Source organism: Mugil cephalus, chromosome 10 (genome assembly GCF_022458985.1).
Source record: "Mugil cephalus isolate CIBA_MC_2020 chromosome 10, CIBA_Mcephalus_1.1, whole genome shotgun sequence".
Classification (NCBI taxonomy): domain Eukaryota; kingdom Metazoa; phylum Chordata; class Actinopteri; order Mugiliformes; family Mugilidae; genus Mugil; species Mugil cephalus.
The window spans coordinates 6,661,295-6,682,873 of record NC_061779.1 but is presented as its reverse complement, the minus strand read 5'-3'; the positions used below and the strand labels follow the sequence as shown (position 1 = coordinate 6,682,873).

Below are 21,579 nucleotides of genomic sequence, written 5' to 3'. Positions count from 1 at the left end.
TCAACTAATGGTAGAAAAAGAACGGTCCAAAACCGTCAATTAACAACTTCTGTGGTAACAACGAGAAGGAGGATGCACATCAACAATTTGTGGGTGAATTAAATTGTCTAAAGTTATTAGTTATTAAGCTGTGGTTGTTTTCTTTTTCTTTTTCTTTTGGAAGTCATTCAACCCCTACTCCAACAAAACAAACTATGGCCATCTTCAGCGAGTCACTCTGGGATAATGTAGGCGGTGCTAACATGCCTTAGACCACAGAGGATGTGGCAAGTCCTCCAAAAACAACCTGCCAAACCAAGTACCTTTAAAAACTGTACAATAGTGCACCTAAAATAACTGGTGGTGTAATTTTAAAGTGGCCACACCAAATACCAGGTTTACAATACAACCTGGCATTTCTAAATAATAATAAATACAGGCGGTGGGGAGCATTTTAAATGCTAAAAAAAAAGGGAGTGACTAGAAGTTACCCATGCTACTGTCCTTGAAGGTAGACGTGTGTGTGCATATGTGTGTTTCTCACCTGTGAAGCAGACGGGACACTTGAAGGTACCTCCCATGCCTTCGAAGCTGTGCTCTATCAGGTGGCAAAGCAGCTTGGCAGGTGAATCAAACATCTGGTTACACAGCTTGCACTCGTGATTGATGCCCTCCTCTGCAAATAGGAGACAGACACGCATGTGTAGGCTGGATTAGGCAACATGAAAACAGGAACGTATGACATCTTTTTGGAATATTAATACAACGCTCACGACAGATGTTTTTATGCACATACAGAAATTTGACACTTGTACATCGCAGGGAGAGGAATATCAAAAGAACTGGTAACTCCGTTACACAGGGCAATGGTTTCCAAATGTTTCCTGTTACACTCGTGTGTGGTAGCAAAATACTATCATTAGTCGCACTTGTGTCATATGCAAAAGGTCTATTCAACTTTAATTTCAATCCAGATTAATGTGATTAATTAAGCAATGCTTTACAGAAATTAGAAATTATGCAAAGGTATAGTGTAAATATATAACTTTGGGCACAATTGGTGAGTTACCAACAATATTTTCGTTTTAAAAACCTACAATCACTTTTATACAGGTTGTATCATACACTCCCTCGTCTTCAAAAAGCCCAGTACCATGTCTGCCCCAACTGGTAATTGCCTGTTCTCCCCACCGGGTCTGTGGATTCTCTACCCCTCCTATACCTACCTCTTCCCTCGCCCTGTCCTCGTTATCTGCCCTCCCCCAATGCAGCCATCCCTCACTTTGTCCATTCCTCCCTATGTGTCCCCTTTCCTCCCTCTTGGTCAGTCACTTTCTGATTAATATGTGTGGGCTCCCAATCACACTCCTCGGCACGTGTAATGTTTCTTCACATAAGACTGTGCTTATATTGTTCTTTTTTTTTGAACTGCCTGCCTGTTTGACAGTACAATTGTTCTATCAGATTTTATAGAGAACGTTTTAATAAGTGTGCTTAAAAGTGAGATGGTGTATAGCTATTCAATTTGTCACTGAATAATCAATCATAGTGGCGCTTTAAAGGACAAATAACGACTTAGTATAAAAGATTAAAAACAAATTGAGATCAGATTGAAATGTGACAGAACGGACTCTCCACAATCAGCTTCATCGTCACTTTGGGATTATACCAGTGTTTCCGTGTGTTTATGTCTGTCTGTGTCTATTTTGAGAAGGTGTGAGTGACATCACAGCACCCACGGTGAAAGGCCAGATGAAGGTGGGCGTCATAACCACACACGCGCCCCCCCTCGATGGTCAGGTCTCCCGCCTGTTGTCCTTATCACCATTGTACCATACAGGACCAATGCCCCTGTCGCCCACACACACTGCGTGGGGCCACACACACACACACACCGTAGGACTGAAATGCCCGGAGACATCAGATGGTGTCTTCTGTGGGCCAATCTGTGACCCCCCGTGGAGCTGCACACACAAGCACGCATACACACCCTGACTCACAGCTACACACGGACAATTCGTGGCGAACACAATCTGTGTTTTTCTGTCACTTATCTCTTGTAAGTGCGAAACGTGCGCGCACGCACACATTCAAACAATCTGTAGAACTTCAGCTGCAGCGCTGCAGGGGATCACAGGGTTAATAACGTCTTCAATCATACATCCATGACACCCATACTGAATAATACACACACACACACATACAGATTCATATCTCTCCTTGCCTCAAAGGCCGACACAAGGGTGCCCTAATCCCGTCTCAATAGCTGTGGGGGAGAGTGTGTGTGTGTGTGTGGTGGGTTGGTGGTTGGAGATGGCATGCTCCGTGGTCCCGGTCCCCAAACAGCCCCATTCCACGCACACAAACCTCAAAGGCTGCTAGGTTGTGTGCGGCGCCACTGTGTCCGAGACACACTGAGACAGATAGAGGTTCATTATCATTTACTAGGAGATTGAAACAGCAGGAGAGAGTCACATGGAGTGAGACACACAGAGAGAAAAAGGTGGAGGGAAAAGAGAGAGTGAGGGAGGGGTGTATGGCACAGCCAGTTTAATCAATTGTCATGTTTCATATTTTTATTATTATAATGTCCTTGTCTTGCAGTTTTATTTAACGCTTCCAATTACGGTTTCACCTGTATGGATGTGATGAAGAGACGAACAAAAGAGATGTATGGATGCAGGAAGAACAATGTAAGTAAGTAACGCCTATGCTTCATTGAACTCTCTGTATGTTTGCGTGTGGTTCGGGGCGCTCTGTAAAAGGCACCTTAAAGCTCACTCCCTCAGTAGGGGAAAAAGTCTCTTCAGAAGTTGCCTCACGCTCTCCCACGCTGGAAGAAGGATCAGAGATCAAACACCAGCTACCTTTACATGTACACAATGATGTGCCTATTACCGAGGGTACAAGATTTTAGAAAGTTACATCCTGGTCCTGAGTTAGGTACTTTTTACCACAAAAAACAAATCAAATGTCCAACAATGCACAGATTTGCAAAGATAATCAGAATATGTTTTACTGGTTGTTCAATTACTTTTCTTCATTTCAGGATAAAAAAAAAAAAAAATCCATCGCAACGAGCCAGCTGCATTACATAATATTAGTTTTAATTGATTGTGTTTACTATTTTGCCCGAGCCAAATGTTATATCTTCAAAGTCCAAAATTAAAAAATGTATTTGCTGCAAAGTCTCTCTGAGGCTGCACTGAACCTGCAACCAGCAAATGCTTGCATAAAAACTATGTGAACATTTACTAACATTTTTTACCAGTATCACTAATTGACAACTTAGATCAGCTGAGCTAATGATGTTCAGCACTAATCTTCATCAGAGAATTATCACTGCATTTCTTTTTAAATGTGTGGGACGCTGCACATTTAAAAGATGAGGTCAATGAAGACATCAGCCTCAAAAGAGGACCTTTAGAAGCTAATCAGTGGTCAGTAGATTATAAGGCAAGAGGAAAAAGTGGCCACAGATGAAAAAAAATACAACACAAGAGTGAGAGATGGAAAGTAAAAGACACAGAGAACGAGAGAACTGAGGGGGAAACAGTGAGGTGCAGAGAGATAATTGGGCTGTCCGGAACAAGGGCATGGAGAGAGGCCTCCAACGCCTCTGTGTGTGTGCATGTGTGTGTCCCATGAAAGAGTTCTCTTTTCTGACAAATACATTGTTTTGATCAGTGTGTGCGGGGACCGCTGTCTCTGTGTGCTGTCCCCCTCTGAGACCCAGTCCGTGTGTGAGCACTGTGTGACCCATAGTGAGATGACAGAGTCGTAGAGCATCCTGCCGCTACGCTTTGTCTCACAGAGTGCATTTGATCCACCAGTACATCCACACAGACACACACAACCCTGGGAGGCCTGTGCTGGGACAGAGAACACAGGGGAGAGAGGGATGAGAGGAGAGAGGGATAGAGGCAGGGTGAAGGTTAGGATTCGGAGTTTGTTACCACCCAACTGAAAATGAACTTTTTCCGCTTTAAAATGAAACTGGTTCAGGGGGTATCCTGAGGAGCATGCATACTTTGTCACGTCAATGAATTATTATAATAGATTAAAAAAATATGTCAAAATGTAAAAGTGCAAACAGGAATTTGAAGAGAAAAACAAGGAAAAAATATACACTACAGGTCAAAAGTTTGGAAGCAAATTCACAATGCCTTAATTAAAAACCAGCATGAGTTCCGTGTATTTACTGCATGATCAGACTTTGCTTTTATTGATTTGCACCATTTTCCTCAATTTACCTTTAGGTGTACACTGATGTTACAAGGCCATTGCTGAATAAATGATGAGTAAATTTGTAAGAGTCAAAACTTCAGTGCAAAAGTAAAAAACAAAACAAAACAAAACACAGTTTGCATTATTCACTTAAACTCTTTGGCTTTTCAGAGTCTGCATACAAATGTCGCTTGTGGAACGAATGCCTCGTATAAGCCATGCTGCTGTTAAAGCCAGAGGACGTTACTTTGAAGAAAGAAAAACTCAAATACCTGATAATTATAGTAGAAATGTCTTCTGATAAGTTACTGTTTATAGAATAATCATCTTTATTTTGTTGCAAAGTATACCAATGAAACTATGATCTTTTCAGTATAAATTTGATCTTGTTTCCCAACCTTTGACCTGTAGTGCACATCAATCACTTTCACAGTGTCGATGACTGTCTGAGTGTATTTATCAACATGAACACGTCCATGAGCATTTTCACATCTGAATGTTACACAAAAGTAACATTGTTCACTCCACATATCATACAGAGATTCAAACAGACACACAAGATTGAGTGAGAAACAGCTTTTAAATATGACTGAGAGGGAAAGAAAGAGACGGGTACACACACACACTCGAGTACTGGTAGCTACATCTGTAGAAGAGATCGATTGAGTGCAGTGTAAAAGACAATGTTAGAATGAAAAAAGGAATGTGAAACTATGTGAGGACAGAATATAATGTACTAAAGTGTGTATGTAACGGTCAGAGCATTGCTGCAGTCAGACTCGTCAGTACAACACCACTACCCATACTGTTGCACACCCACATGCTCATTGCTTATGCTCTCCCTCAGTCTCATTCCCTCTCGTTACCCACCTCACTATCCCTCACTCTTTCTCTGCTAATTGACGAGGGGAGAAGGACCAGGTGGCATCTTACCCCGTGTTTCTCTCTCACACACACACACCACATTTAAGCTAGCCTCATCACAGACCCCTGCAACATGCAGCAGAACATAAATGAGCTCCTTGGTTTGTGTAGGGGATGGGTCCCTAAGGTGCCTGGCTTTCCCTAATAGACACCACGTACACATATGCATGCATGCACGCACACACACATACCTCTTAACCCTTTCTTAGCCGGGGTGGGGAAACTCCTTTGGGTGCCTGGCCCTTTCCCGTCTCCTTCTCTAGCTGTGTCTGTGTATGAGCTGCAGGGGGTCCCTTGGGTGTCTACCCTCCATTACTGCCCTTCCTTGCTCCTGTCAACCCCCTCCATCCCCAAACTATATGAGACTGTATGTGTGTGTGTGTGTGTGTGTGTGTGTGTGTGTGTGTGTGTGCGCGTTTGGTCTCTTGCGGTGTAAAGGCCGTAAACCAAGCCAGGCGATTGATGGGCAGGACAGCAAGGGAGAGGAGAGGTAGAAAGACGGAGTGAGACTGTCGGAGAGGGAGGTACGGAGTGAGGGATGACAGAATGGATGGAGGGGGGAGAGCAACGGAGTCGTTGAGAGAAAGAAAGAAAGAACGAAAGAAAGAAAGAGTGCAGCAAAAGAAGAAAGCAGTGGACGGAAGGAGGAGGAGGAGTACGCACCTCTCTGGGGGGCTAGCTCAAGGTGTGTTTCCATGGCAACCAGGGGCGGAGGGGGGGGGGGGTGCTGATGCGGGTGGGGTGGGGTGGGGGGGTGTGTTGCTAGCTTGACCCATTGGTAGTGTGGGGGCTGGAGAATATACACACACATTCATGCACACACACACACACAACCTGCTGCAGTGCTGGAGGGGTCCCAAGAGTGCCCCCACCTTTACTCACCCTCTCCCTCTTTCTCTCACACACAAACACACACAGAAAGAATGCTGCAGTGCTGAGGTCCCGCGAGTATCCAACACCCACACACACACACACACACACACACACTCTCCCTCCCTTCTCTCATCTTCCATTTTCCCTCTTCATTTCGATCACTCTCTGTGAGGTAATTGTTAATATTTTCATCATTTGTTTACTCCTTATTTTACACTGTGGAATTTTAGGAAAGAGAAGATGGAACAATCCCATATGATGCGAACTACTGAACCGCAAAGATCCGTTCATTTAAAGACCTCTCGGTCAGATTCAAGTCCTCAATCCTACACATCTCTTTGCTTAACCACAGAATCTCATAATTAGAGGATGTTTCCGTTTCACTTTCTTTGCATCTCTTTGTTTAGAGCAGGATCTGGAAGAAGGTTGTGAAAAGTCAAAAATGACCCATGCAGTCATGCAATGACCCAAACAGCCTGTGGTCGATGCAGTGACTTTAACCATATGGGCGCATGATTATACCGGAGGTACAAAAAGCCAAAAAGTGCTTCCCATCTTTAAGTTGCACGACTGCTGTGAACATGGAGAACCAGATTTCGCAGCTGCAACCTAATAATGAGGTGATGTGCTTTCCGCATAACAACAGCGACAACTGTTTCAAACAGCAAAGCAAAGGTTTGATTTTCTACGAGAAAAAGAACAGAAAGAAGAAAGACGTCCTTTCCTTGAAACCAGGACTAGAATTGGAATGAGCAGACTGGAGAGCAACAAATCAACCCATCACATGTGACTCATAAAGAAAAATGAGAGCAAAGTACCGAACATCCCTCTCCTCTTCTTCGCATTCATCATTCGCACATCTGAAATTATACCCAAATATCCAGTGGAAAAGCTCACACACACACACACACACACACACACACACACACACACACTATTGGCAGACAGGAACAGCATATGGTGATGACCAGTTTGTGCACAAATTGAGCATATTTGTGTAGTGCATAAGTGCATGTGTGTCTTGGAAGGAGACTGTGTGTGTAATGTGTGTGTCTGTGTGTGTGCGTGTGTGTGTGTGTGTGTATAGCAGCTTGGATTTTCCCTATCAGATTACATAACAGTAGGAAGCTGGAGCGCTCTGTCCCGTTGAAGCCAAAAGCCTCCTCACTAACACACATGTGCACAGACACACACACACACACACACACACCATTGTCTCTCACTATGGTCTATTAAAGGGATATTGTTACATTGTAAATTCAATTTTTATTCACAAGCACAACTTTCTTTGTTTCAGGTGTGAGCTGCTCAGATGTTCCTCAGACAAAACCCAAAATAACGAATGGCTTTTTGAGTTTAATGACTTCCTGTTTACACTATTTGGACATGGATGAATGAAAAAGAGGCTCAGTGAATGCAGGCAAAAAAAAAAAAAATGGAAATGAATGAATGCGTAAGTTTTCTTCTAACACAAATTTTGAAAGGCATTAATTTGGTGGCTCCGTTTCAGTTCGCACCAAAATGAAACTACGTCACAACTCGCACTCGCACAAAAAAATGCCAAAAACAAGTCTCAGTCTAATTGGTTTATAGGAAAGCTGGCTGATGCTGAAGCATGTCTCGTTAACGGCGGAGGCCCGTTCTGCCGTTCACAAATGAACAGACCCAAAAACAGCAACACACGATGTTCAGTGTCATCTGGAGAACACTTGACTGTAACAAGCAGCTGACGTGTAAGTCGCTGTATTAACATACGTAATGAGACTTTAATTAATATTCAAACAGGAGAGGCGCGCACATCATTGCTCTGGCCTTGGAATCATTGCTCAGGACTTTCACTGTAAAATAGGAATTACCGCTTTCTCCAATAAACACGCAGAAATCTGGTAACGCACACACACGCACTGATACACACACCTCTTTTTAGCTCGTTAGCAGGGATGAGAGTAATGAATGCAGAGTATATTTGTGTTTAGAATCTTAATTGAAAGCTTGAAAGTGGCCAAGAGGGAATAAGCCTAATCACTGTGTGTGAATAAACCATCAACACACACACACATGCACGCATGGACGGACAGACAGTCAGAGACACACACACACACACAAGCACAAGCTCTCCAAAACTGAAGTACTTGTCATTTTCAAACCGTTCCCTTTACTCCATCCCTCCCTCTACCTCCACTCCTCCTTTCCTCCTCCCATTTTCTCACACTCACTCCATTCTCCCATCTGTTTACATATGTAAAACACAACTACAGCCCCCTGGATGCACATAAACACCATGTGTATGTGTGTTAATCTGTTTGTGTTTTGATGCTGGTTAATGCTATAGCAGACATCCACGAGGAGTTTTAAATGAGTTTATGGTGGTTTGGGGCACGTCCTAATTAATTACTGATATTTTTAGTTTTTACTACAGGTGCGTGTTATTCACCAGTCACTGAGAAGGTCGTGATGCAGAACAGAATGTAAATTATGTAAAATTCAAGTTTAATAACTGACAGCCCATACAAAGGATACAGATAGTGCGAAAGTCTTAATATTCACTCAAGGCTGGATAATCTAGATGTTACTGGCACACACACACACGTCTGTTTAGGTGCAAAAGTTGCATGCGCACACACATTTGTAGACTGAACACTTCTAAAGCCAGGTCTAGATGTAAGGTGGACCAAACCTGCAAGCCCACCATGGTGCGGGCACAACACACACATGCAATCACCAACCCATCCAGGTTAGAAAGCCTGTATCCAGAGCTAATCACCACGGCAACAGTAATCAAGGCTCTGATCTAGTTGTCAAGGTGATGGAGAGAGGGTCACCCCTGACTGTCTTTCTTTTTCTTTGAATGACTAAATCACTGATTTTGAAACTGCCATTTACACCGCTATTGTTTTCTGTAGACCCGGATGCTGAAGTTTATGGGACGCTGCTTTAAAAGAGAGTGTATCTACAGTGTGTGATGAGTTTGGAGGTGAAGCAGACTGACAAGAGAAAGGTGTGATTGTGCACATGTGTGTTGATTAACGATTCAATAACCGTTCCTTTTTTGGTGCTAAATCTGACAATAAAATGTGTGTATGTGTGACTCTGTTTACTTACCTCTATCTAATCCTATCCTGCTGTTTACTGGTGTGTGTGCGTGCGTGCACGTGTGTGTGCACTGTGTCTATCTCTACCAGTTTGGGTTTGTGTGTTTCTTTAATCTGCGCTCCCAAGGGGAGTCGGAGGGAGCTAGCAGGCTTATCCTCACTGCATCTCTGCATCCAAATACCACTAAAAAGCCTATCTCCATTCCACAACAACACACGCACACACTAATACATAGAAGACACACGCGAAAAAAAAAAAAAAAAAAAACAGGAGAAAGGCCTGAGAGACACATACTTAATTTTATGTTCACCAAACCTCCACCCTAAATGCACATCCCCTGTACACATACTCTTTGTCGCGTGCAATCCTATCTAATAAAGCAGTTACATATCGAAGCAAAAATATAATTAGATTTTATATATATATATCTATCATATATTTTGTTATTCGCTGTTCAATATCTCACGCTGTAAGAGAAAGAAAATACCTTCCAAAACTGGAAAACGGAGAAAAAAAAAGAGAGATGAAAAACAGGTTCATTTTACAAATGCATACACCACGGCCTTCCACATCTCGTTCTGTGTAGGTGTAAAACATGTAACTGTAAAACTGACAGAGGAAAAAGAGGGAAGAAAGGGGCGAGTAGACGAAAGAAGCAGAGCCAATAAGAGCTCACAGCAGGGTGCTAATAATGCAGCTCCAGCTGTTCCAGTTAACCTGCAAACTGCCCATCTGGACCCAGAAAGAGAGACGAGAATATATGGAGACGGAGACGGACAGAAAGTGATAGAGGAAAAGACTGAGGCAGAGAGGCTGAAACGTTTGTCGTTCAGACGAACGAACAGTCAGTATTCTGTTTGTAAGGACATTTTAACATTTTTTTTTTTTTTTTTTGCATCACACAAATTGAAAAGAAAAACTAATCCAAATAGAAAGAGGAGGAATGAAGGCAGCATCCTCAGCTGTACTGGTGGACATGGATACACACACACACACGCACACACAGTAAGAGTGACCTTGGTCCAGCCCGTCTGTCCTCGCCCCCTGCCCTGGCCAGCTTCATCCCCCACCGAGCCACCCTGCCTCTCTTTCTCTCTCGCCCTCTTTCTCGCACAAACACACACACGCAAACACACACCACAGTGCCATGCTAAGCCGTGCCAAACTGGACCACGCTGTGGTCATAGGAGCAACACAACAAACACACTCCAAGATACCACAATACCGCGGTAAAGAGTAGAAAAGAACAGAAAAGCAAAGGGGAGACTAAAAAAAAGATTTTTTTTATTTTTATTTTTTATTTTTATTGATTCCAAAAACTCACACGCACACCAAAATACACTCAACTTTAACTCGCAGTTAGCCAACTCTAACCTTCCCTAAAGCACAAACGCATCGCCCACACACACACACAAACACAGCGAGCGGAATAGCATGCTAATGAAGACACTAAATCACTACTAGGTCATGTGTGGAAAAGCCTGCCAGATACCTGCAACCATGGCTAGAGACCTCCCTCAGCCACACACTGTGTACGTGTGAGTGTGTGTGTGGGTGGTTGAGCAAGAGAGATTGAGCATGCCTGTTGGCTGTAAACATGAGTGCTACAAGAAAACAGGGCAAATACAGATGAGGCAGAAAAGTCCGACACGTACAGTATCAATGGTGAAAGATCGTCCATATTTCAGCGAACGCGAGCTGCTGGAGGACGAGGAAGACCGACAACACTACAGCAGAAAAAGAAAACAAAGTCAGCAGGAGGAAGAGAGTCTTTTTTAAACAGCATGAAGGAGGAAGAAAGATCCTCAACATCCTGTGTGTTCCTCTTCCTTTCGACGACTTACGTTTCTGACTTTTTAGAAATTTGAATAAACCCCAGAGGTTGGTTTTCAGCAGTAATTCTAAACGTTTCATTGCGTAAAAATGAAGGAGAGACACGACTCAATCAAACCTTTCAAATCACAGAAGCTGAAGCTTTTATCCTACACAAATAACATTTAGACCTCAGCATTACTGTGACCACAGTCTGTGTGTGTGTGTGTGTGTGTGTGTGTGTGTGTGTGTGTGTGTGTGCATACTGCTGTGTGCATGTGTGTGTTCAAGCTATACTAGGACCGGCTAATCAAGGTAACATTTTTGTGAAAAGACATCTCCAGCAGAGCGGGCCAGGTAATGATCAACCTTACAAGAAGCAAAATCACCCCTGAATCACCGGGACCAGCGTGGTCGCTTCCATAAAGGAGCAAACCACCGATTACCTGCCCCGAGTCTCCTGCAGGACCTAGCAAGACGAATCAGTGATATTATCTGATTATTCTAATTATTTGTTCTCCAAGTGCTCCAGTATGGATAATTAAGGGCGATTTGTGTAATTTCAGACCTTATGTATTTACAACACGTAGAGTGTGACACATCAGAGGAAGCAGAGCGGAAGAGAAAAGCACGATGGAAACTCTGGAACAAAACCGAGGGAAAGATTTATACACACTGCAAAGGATTATCTCGGACCACATCTCCACAAATTGCTGGCGTTAGCTGGTGTACTTCATCTTTTTCATGCAAGAAGAACCGCAGACAATGAGATATGACACTGAGAACTTTACGTCACGGTTGCAATTGAGTTTACCTGGAGAAAAATTACACCTGTCTAAAATGGTAAATGTCAGGGAGCGGAGCCAGGGCCTAAAAATCAAAGAGTAAGTGTTTCTTTCTGCACTCGCCGTTTTGCAGTGTCACACTGAGGAAAAGACCATTAGAAAAGAGGCAGAAGCAGAGGCGCCAGAGAGATTCAAAACATGCCCTTCCTTACTGTTTCTATCGCTATTAATCTCTTGACCTACGGGGAAAATCAGCTTAACTACGAGTTTGCTAAGAGGTGTGAAAATTCATCTCATTTATGGGTTTAGGAAAATATTTATCTCAAATCAGCTTTTGCTTTCGGGTGATGATTCTCGTCTATAGAGGGCTAGATTAGATAATCAAGGACAAGTTTAATTCTGCTTCAAACCCACAAATGCGTGCTGTACGCCGCTGAACCAGTCCGGCGCATTTGAATAATAAAATAATAGCTTCTTTATGCTCTCACAACACACAAGCGCAAACACGCACTTCTCACTTCTGTCAGCAGCAAATACAAACAAATAAATAAATGAACGCAAAGTTATTAATTATTCTGAGGCAGGAATCAAATATACATGGGTCGGGAGATTTGTGCGTCAGTCTGTGTGTGAGAGAGAGAGCTGTACACGCGGGTGTGAAGACTTGGAAACAGACTCCCCAAAGATAGACAGAGGCAGACCCGCAGAGCAACTGACAGATAAGACGGACAGATGAAAACAATGCAGAAAGAATAAAACACATCTGGAGCCACATAAACTGTCACGTTCAGTAATATTAGGAGCATTTTGCCACAAGAACAGAGATGGTAATATGACTTAAAAGACACACAGGATCTCAGCTTCTAAAGACTTAATTACAAGCCCAATGGAGGATGTTGGGGGACAAAAAATAAAGCATTCATAATCACAGTGCGTGCTATTTTGTGTATATATATTTTTTTTGAGTGTATTTTTTATTGCAAATTGTAACAGTATAAAATACCTGTTGCGAATCATTAATTTTCAGATATTATAACAACGAAAAATAGAATAAAAAAGGAAATTAAAACAGCGGCACAGAACATAGTAATATAAATAGCAATACGAATTCAGCACATGAAGGGTGATCTCATAACTAAAGAAAACGGAAGCTCGTGCTGGACGGAAGAGGCCTTAATAGTGCCGATATGGTCTCATGGTGGTCTTTAACAATCAGTCATTCATACATTTTGTTAATTCAGACACTTCAGGTTTCTCAACGCTAGCTCACATATTCTATCAAAAGCTTGTATTCACTGATTTCCCTCAGCCACGTCTCAAATGTAGGTACAGTATCTGACTTCCAATGTCATAAGTCTTTTTGCCAAAATAGCACCCACATGTATAGGGCTGTATATATTTTATTTGAGGTGGCTTCCAGTCTACATAGGTGGTGGGGCCATCATGTTGATTGAAGATGCACTTAAGCGTTGATTAAATTAAAGTTTCATTGTAGGATGTTGGGGGATCCCTGAGCAAAGTTTAAAGTATTCATAAGACATACAGTGTGCTCTATTTTGCGTATACTAATAATACATTTCAGTCTACATAGGGGTTTGGCCGACAAGTTCACCATGTTTCTACAGTAGCTTAGAATGGAAAACCAAAAAACTGGCTTTTGTGTCTGTATTTTAAAGTTTTCAACACTTGGAGAAAGCAGGGGTGAAGGGGAGGTATTAAACTGGTTTTCTGCCCTTCAAAAATGGAACTTACCCCATATTTACCACAGCTCGCACAAGCATTCACATAATTCAAAAGATCTGAAATGGATTATTAAAAACATGTTGAGTACAAGCAAATCATTGAACTGATGAACTGCACAGTAAATGTTTACATGACAGTTTAAAACGGTGTTTAGTTGCACCATTGGCGAAGAAATTCAAAATGTGTTTCTCTTCTGCAGCTAATGCACATAAAAAAAATAAATAAATCGGATCGAGGCTACGTAGCAGAAGCATTAGGATTAAACATTCTGCTCGACTCACACACACTAAAATGCACATCCACGCACATGCATAGAAAGTGCTCGGCTAAACAGTCCTCCAGTCTACTTAAGAGAGTTCACATGCAGAGCAGCGTCACTACTGGGAATCACAGTTTAGCCCTCTTCTCTCACTCATCGCTTCGGTCTCCTTCTCACAAACAAGCCAGACACGCAAGAACACACAGATGTGTTTACATTCACAAACCATCAGATAGTGACACACATTTAATACGTGGCCAGTGCTCCGTCTCTGTCAAGGCGTCATGTCGTATCATTAATTACATCTGACATTGCTACTTGCATGTGTGTGTGTGTGTGTGAGTGCGTATCCACAGCAAGTCCCCGGAGGCTTCAGTAGGGAAAGTGAGGTTCAAAGACCCCCCGCCAGAATGCTAAATCAATATTAATACATGCTCACACACGTGCGCGCTCGCACAGGCACACACACTCGCAACAAAGACATGTCAGCGCGGTGGTTAGAGGGCATTGTTTCATTGTCTCTGTGGTGTTCTCCTTCCTTTCCATCAGCCCCTCACTTCCTTCCACACTGCTATTCTTCTCTTTCGCTCACTCCCTCTCTCTGGATGCTCACCTCTACAGATTCAGAACAGAGCCACGCAAAAAAAAAAGCAAACAAGAAAAAATATATACCGGAAATGAATTAACGTTTTGATGGGTAAGAAATCCGTTATGAGATTTATATGGGAAGCACTTGGCGGAAACGTAATGTACATTTAACTTTCTTTGCCTCCACTGTAATACACTAGTAATATCTACAGTGTATCTAATATCATCTGTTTGTTTCAGATTGTCCTGTTAGTATGGTTTCTTTGATATGGTATAATATCTAATACAATTAATGGTTAGAATATTAAATGGCTTCTTCATCATTAGTTTATTCTGCACCACAGCTCAGTTACAATCAAATGACAGGAAGACGTGGTAATTACACTATTAAATTAGATTAAAGTGTGACTGTAGTATTTGATGAAAGAAAATGTTCTTCCTCTTCTGCACAAAAGCTGAGCTAAAAGCAACAAAACGTCTCAACAAATCCTAAAAATGATCTACACTGGATATATTGTATTAAATCAACTCAGATATCTAAAAATATGCATTTGAAGCAAGTACATTTGTATTGCTAATGGAAAATCAGCAGTAAGTTGTCACTTTATACTATTTTTTTTTAATGAATAACATTTTGTCATCAACAGTGATGAAATATATCTTGATCTGATAACATATGTGCATGCATACAATATTATTTGCAACGTAATACATTTTGATCGGTTAAGTACGTTACTGAACTAGGCTGCGTTCTGCACAACAGCTTAACACCAGGCCCACTGTACTGCGTTGAACTGAAACGAACAACATCTGTGCACCTATTGTTCATCTGGCGATGGTGTTAACAATCATGGACGGATGTGAATCGTCTATAAACACTTGTTTGCATTAACTGGAGCGCACGCATACAGTCACACAAACGCGAGTGAAAATAATTGACTAATTTGCCGGTACACAACAGCTGGAGCTGGAGACACGTCTATCAGAGCCTTTGTAGCTTTTTACTATTTGTCTCTCCACCCAACCATGCTTGACCAAACATTGTCTCATGGCTGACTTCATAGTGGAGACTGTGTGTGTTCGTGTGTGTGTGTGTGTGTGTGTGCCTCTATCAGCATTTCCTTGTTGTCTGTTCTCTTTGTCCTTTGTCACTCTCAACATCAAAATAACATCTGTCGACTTCTGTACAAATACACCTGACAGACACAGCTGATGTCTGGACACACAGACGCCAAAATAAAAACTCCACCCTTCCAAAGCCCATGGTTTGAATGCATTGTGTGTGTGTGTGTTGTGTGTTTCGCTAGAGCACATCTGGATATAGTGTGCTCCCTTTGCACCAGATGTGTTTTTAAGCACAGCAGGCTATATCACACCTGGACACCGCAGAGATGCGCGCACACACACACACACAAACACACACACACACACACATAAACACGCAACAACAAAAAAACAAAAACAAATGATCCATGTCACCAATAAACACTCAAAGTGTGTGACTTTCACCGAATTTAGGTTCAGTTCCCTTCTGATGATGTAGCTTTATAGTGATGCTTTAATTTGATAGAGGAAAATAATAAAAACACTAGTGACTGTCATTATACACAAACTGCGGAGGAAACAAATTAATTTCTAAAGCTACATAACTTCCCCTCGGCTCCCTCCTGCTCTCACCATTTTACTCATACACTTTACTCATACAAGGCATGCAGGGAAGGGAGGGTGGGAGGGTGTGGGGGAGGGAGGCGCTACCTGTGCGGCCCCAGGAAGCGAGACTGAGGACCCTCCTAATGACTTAATTGAGCTAATTAACAATGATAAGACATCCAATCAGCACGCTGGCTTCCTGAAGGCTCTTGTTAGGAGCTAATTAAAGAACCAATCGCAGCAGGAGAAGTGATGCCGCTGCGTCACAGTAACAGGGCAAAAGATTAAATTCAATAGTTGCCTGTGACACTTTGGCTAAAGCGGAGCTCAGACGTTACGCAAACCTGGTAGAATCTGTTCAACTGTTGTAATCTGGGTAAACTTAAGCGATGGAGCATGTCATAATTTTTTTTTCTTTATGGTAAATCTCAGTTGTTTCCTCTCCTGTTAGAGTTCTACACATTTTAATGACATGCTTCTGTTCATCTCTCTCACCATGCTCCTTCTTCTTACAGACAGAATTCTTGGTTAATGTAACCAGATGCAGTGTTGGGAGTCACATGTTACAAAAGTAATGCAGTTACTGTAATGGTAACGTAAGGCATTACAAAAAAATTTTTAATATTTTACTCAAATGTCAGTAACGCACATTACAATAGATTTTAAACCTGAAATGAATTAAATTAATTAAAAACATCCATGCAATTGCTGACTTCCTGTTAATACTAGAGAACAGCTGAGTCATTTGCAAGATGGACATTTGTTTCATTATTTTCAGTTCGTCAGAGAAAAACACTTTATAGTTAAGTTCACTTAGTGTGCGAAACCAAAAGATCTCTGTACCTAACAAAATAGCACAAGTAATTTCAGGAAACATGTAGCATGGTGCCAGCTTCCTTTAGGTGTTTGGTTACAATATACAGTAGTAATAAATAACACATTAAGTTTTTGAAGTAACCTGCCCAACACTGACCAGATAATAATGATGACTCTTCTTTCTCGACATGTACCTTCTTTTCACTCATATTTTTGTCTCTACCAGAGCTACCTGTCTTTCTTTAATTAAGTCTTGGGTCACAGTATATTATATATATGTGGCTCTAGTACTAAGGCCAAACACAACAGCTGTAAATACTCCTAGTGTTTCTGTTACCACTACCTAACTATAAATAGTTTTTCTCACAACTGTAACTACTTGTAAGTAACTGCAATAACAATTACCAGGAGAGCTCCTGTATTTTTCCACTGCTTTTTCTATCATTACCCCCCATCATCACACCATTTTACCTCCGTCCTCTCCCTCTCTCACTTCCTTCCTCTCTCCCTCCTCATCTCTGTCTTCCAGGGGTACTGTTCATGCAGCGTGGAGTCCTCTCTCCGTCTCTCTGTCTCTCTCTCAATCTGGGCTCCATGCTGTGCCGGTTTAATTGCAACAGCACCCTCGTGTGCCAGTCGAGCACTGTGTGTGTGTGTGTGTGTGTGTGCGCGTGCACATGCGCGGGTATGTGTGTGTGTGTGTGTGAAGGAGAGAGAGAGAGAAAGAGAGAGGGAAGAGATAGAAAGAGAGACCTCCTCAGAGTGTTCAAGGATAAGCAGCAGGGTGCCGGGCCACCTTCCTCTCTCCTCTTCCACCTTGTTTTCCATTTCCTCCCCTCATGCTCCTCATCTGCTGCTCCACCTTCACACTCCTCTTTCACCAGCTAACTCCTCTCTTTGCTTACTTTCTCCTGCAACTGCAGGAAAGGGTCCTCTCATCTTTTCAAACTCCTCTGCACCGCTACTTCCTCGCCCTCCCTCCCTCCAAACTCAAACAAGACGCAAAAAAACCAATGCATCGTCCCCAGTTGACGCCCTCGTCTGTCTCGCCCCGCTCTCTCCCATCCATTGCCCCCCCGTAACCTCCCACCCCTCTCCGAGCTGTACCTCCCATGATGCCCGTGGAGACTTCCTGTCAGAGCTCCCTGCTCCTCACTCCTTCCCCTAATCAGCTGTCAAATATCAAACACTCACTCGTTTTCCCCTCTTTTCCCCCCAGTGGGCCCTCACACGCATCCACACATCTGCCAGTGACCATACACATAACAGACAGTAACAAGAAAATGGTGCGAGTGTGTGTGCTTTTGTCAGCCTGTCAGTCTGCATTTAAATAATGATAGCGCTACTTGATCAAAGTAGATAGTGTGCTCACCCTCTCATCTGGGGCTCTACAGGATAATGGTGAGAAGATACTGGGACATCACAAGTTAGCGAACACGGGTGGCAACTAAACACACACGAAGCGAACGGCTACGGAAACCTCTCCACAGCTCACACGCGCGCACACTTCATGATGATGATGGAGAGCTGGTGTTTTCCCCTTAATGACAGCAAAACACTCGCCCACTCTGTCTATCTGTCAGCGTTTGTGGCGTGCGTGTGGTTATGCCAACGCGTGTGCATGCGGTTTATTAATTCATTCATCTCCTAATGTTGTGCAGCTGGGGAGAAATAGTTAGAAGGATGAGGGGGTAGAGGAGGAGATGAGCGTTTGGATGAAAGGAGGAAAAAAGGGCTGAGGAATATAATGAGCGAGAAGGAGAAGAGGAAAGATGGAGACAAAGGACGAGACAAGAGAGATGAACGGGTGGTCCAAAATGGATGAAAGATTGAGGTAACATCGTTTAATCACCTCCGCTTCTGCTGCTGTTTCTAGACGCACAACACACACTCGCCTTAATGATTAGTCATTAGCCAATGAACCCACTGGCAGACAATAAATCTAACAAAGCCATCATCAGTGTCTTGTAGGATCCCTGAGAAAAGAAGCACCACTGACCAAACACTGATTTATAATTCCTAAGATCTTGGACAGTCAACGGCAGGAGAATTCGGCATCAGCTGCTCCACAGAGAAGCTGTTTTTTGGAAACCCCATAGACATCAAGAACAACGCTGTCTGTTGAGCCGAGACATTCTCTGTAACTTTTTCTGTATCACAGTACAATGAGGAATTATATTGTATCTCTTAACAGTAAAATATGAGTCCTACAACACTGACAGTTCAGAAGAGAAAATAAACAATGAGAGTGTTTCTTAAATTATACAACAAGCTTCTGGAAAGACTCAATATGTGCTCTGAGCTCTAGTTTAACAACACTGCTTTAGGCTGATTAGAGATCTAGCTCATTCTATTGTCCTGTCTGAGACGACAGGGTTTCCAAGCCAACGAAGCAGGGGCACGGTCCCTATGGCCCACCCCCGCAGAGCTGCCACGATGCTAACACACTTACACTCATGCACATACTGTATAACATAGAGGAGGAACCCTGGAGCTCAGCATCCTGTAGTGAGACTGTTTAAATAGTAACCAGACAGTCAAAAACACACACACACACACACACACACGAACCAGCTGAGAGGAAGAGCTTCATCTCTATCCACAGCTGTCTCAACATGTCACACACAAAAAAAAAAAATGCAGTGAGAAGAGCAAATGTGATACATGAAGGACATGTGCAAGAAGAGAGACAAAAACAAAACAAGGATTTATTAAATGTGAAATGGGCAAGGAGGGACACAGAGGTGGTGCAGCAATGAAGGGGCCCCTAGGGGCCAGTGGTGTGGGCTGGTCCATTCGAAACCTAGTAGGGGGTGCATTCTTCCATCTCTCCCTTTCCCCTCCCTCTCTCTCCGTGCGTCTGGCATTTGCCTCTACAGCTCTGTCACACACCTTGCACACCGGGAGATCTGGACCAATAAATTGGGAAATGTGCGAGAGCAATATGAGCAAGACTGCACATTGATATTGTACAGTATGGTGTGAGTGTGGACGGCTGTGCACTTGTATCCATTTTTCAGCTGCAGATGAGTTCTACTGCAGATCGTGCGTGTTTGTGTGTGTGTGTGTGTGTGTGTGTGTGTGTTTGTGTGTGTGTGTGTGTGTGTGTGTGTGTGTGTGTGTGTGTGTTTGTGCATGTGTGCTTAGCCCCATGCGAGCTGAGTTATTTCTTACGTGTGTTTTCTACTGGGCTTTTGGCCTTTTGTATGTACAGTACAACAGTGTAGGTGTGTTTCCAAGGCAGGAGACAGAAAAGTCTGTTTAATCCACAGCAGCCCCGGACACACCAGCGCAGCATGCTAACACAACCATAACACAGGCACAGATACACACTGGCGCTGGTGCGTTAGTGTGTGCCTGTAGCTTGGGGAGCTGCCTTGATACTACACATGGGTAATCCATCCACCACCTCACAGAGAGAGGGATATAGTGAGAGAGAAGGTTGGAAAGATGGATAAATGTTAGGGGAGAGGCAGGAAGAGACAGAGGGAGGGAATTTATTTTTCACACACACACACACACACACACACACACACTTTCCCTCGCTTACACACTCCTAGGAGTTACCTTCTCTTATTCTGTTAAAAACTTTAAATATTATGAAGGGGAATTATTCATCACTCTTTTGGCTAACAGCTGTAATTCCAGTCAGTCTGTTCATTTGGAAACTAACATAGTCAAGCTGCTCATATGTCCTTCTACATTAAATAATCTAAAAGTTATTAGGGAAAGTGAGCAGCTCGGTTTATTCAACTGATTCTGATCCAGTAATATGTGAGAGTTGAACACAAAGTGAAAAAGCTAAATTCAAGATGAGGCGATCAGTTAGCAGCACCAGCCAATGTCGTGTTTTGATGGAGTATTTTATTGTTACGATAAATCAGAGAAATAGTGATAAATAGCGATAAATCTGAGGTGTCTATATGCAGAGCATATACACAGATCAGGCATAACAAAACCAGAAGAAGTAAAAAAGACATTCACCATCTTGAGACAATTCAATGTTCTGCTGGGAAAATTTTCAAACTGGCATTTGTGTGGATGTTACTTGTTAGATGTAGCACCCACTTAGACCAGACCAGACACCCCCACCCCATAGCAATGACACTCCTTGATGGCAGCAGCCATCTCCAGGCACACACACAAAAACATAAAAAATAGCTCAGGTGTTGACCTGGTCTCCAGATTAGATAGAATCCAAACTGTCGTCATGGACACCACAGGTCACCCTCAGAAGACCCATGTCCATTCTCTGATGAGTCACAACTGTTTTGGAGGCACAAGGGAGACCTACACAACACTAGGAGGGTGGTCATAATGTTATGCCTGATCAGTGTATACATATGTAATCATCATTCATGACCTAAATCTCTATAAACTTGCAGTACAACATAAGTCTTTCTGTCATGGCACTAAAAACTATTTTCAGACTTGTAGTATTCAACCATACACTGTTGATTCCATTTAATTCCCTCGCTGCATAGCCTTTCTGGGCACTTAGCGGTCCAAATGATGCGTGAAGGCTTGTTTAAAGACCATTCGATTACATTCCAGAACAGAGTTAATCAAAACAGTGTACAAAGAGACACCACACAGCAAAGGTTGGGAGCTACATTCTACCTTATAATGGTGCAAGCACACAGCGTTCACCACAACTCCCCAAGGACTCCCTCTGCGTGCCTTCTCTCCTGATCTCTTTCTCCCCCTTCTCCATCTTTTATTTCAACACCCTTTCCTCAAATGAGGCCTTCAGCTGTGAAGTGACATCCCTTTATCGGTGGCAGGTAAAAGGGGGCTGGAGAGACGGCGCGCAGAGAGAAGAATGAAAAA

The 21,579-nt window shown here is 42.9% G+C and overlaps 1 protein-coding gene across 3 annotated transcripts in view; it reads right to left on the bottom strand.

Moving 5' to 3' along the window:
- znf423 (zinc finger protein 423) overlaps positions 1 to 21,579 on the bottom strand; it is a 133,153-nt gene that overhangs the window by 14,095 nt on the left and 97,479 nt on the right. For all 3 annotated transcript variants that reach the window (XM_047595965.1, XM_047595966.1, XM_047595967.1), the window contains one exon: positions 524 to 655. In XM_047595965.1, the coding sequence (XP_047451921.1) occupies positions 524 to 655 (132 nt within the window). The remainder of the gene's footprint in view (positions 1 to 523; positions 656 to 21,579) is intronic.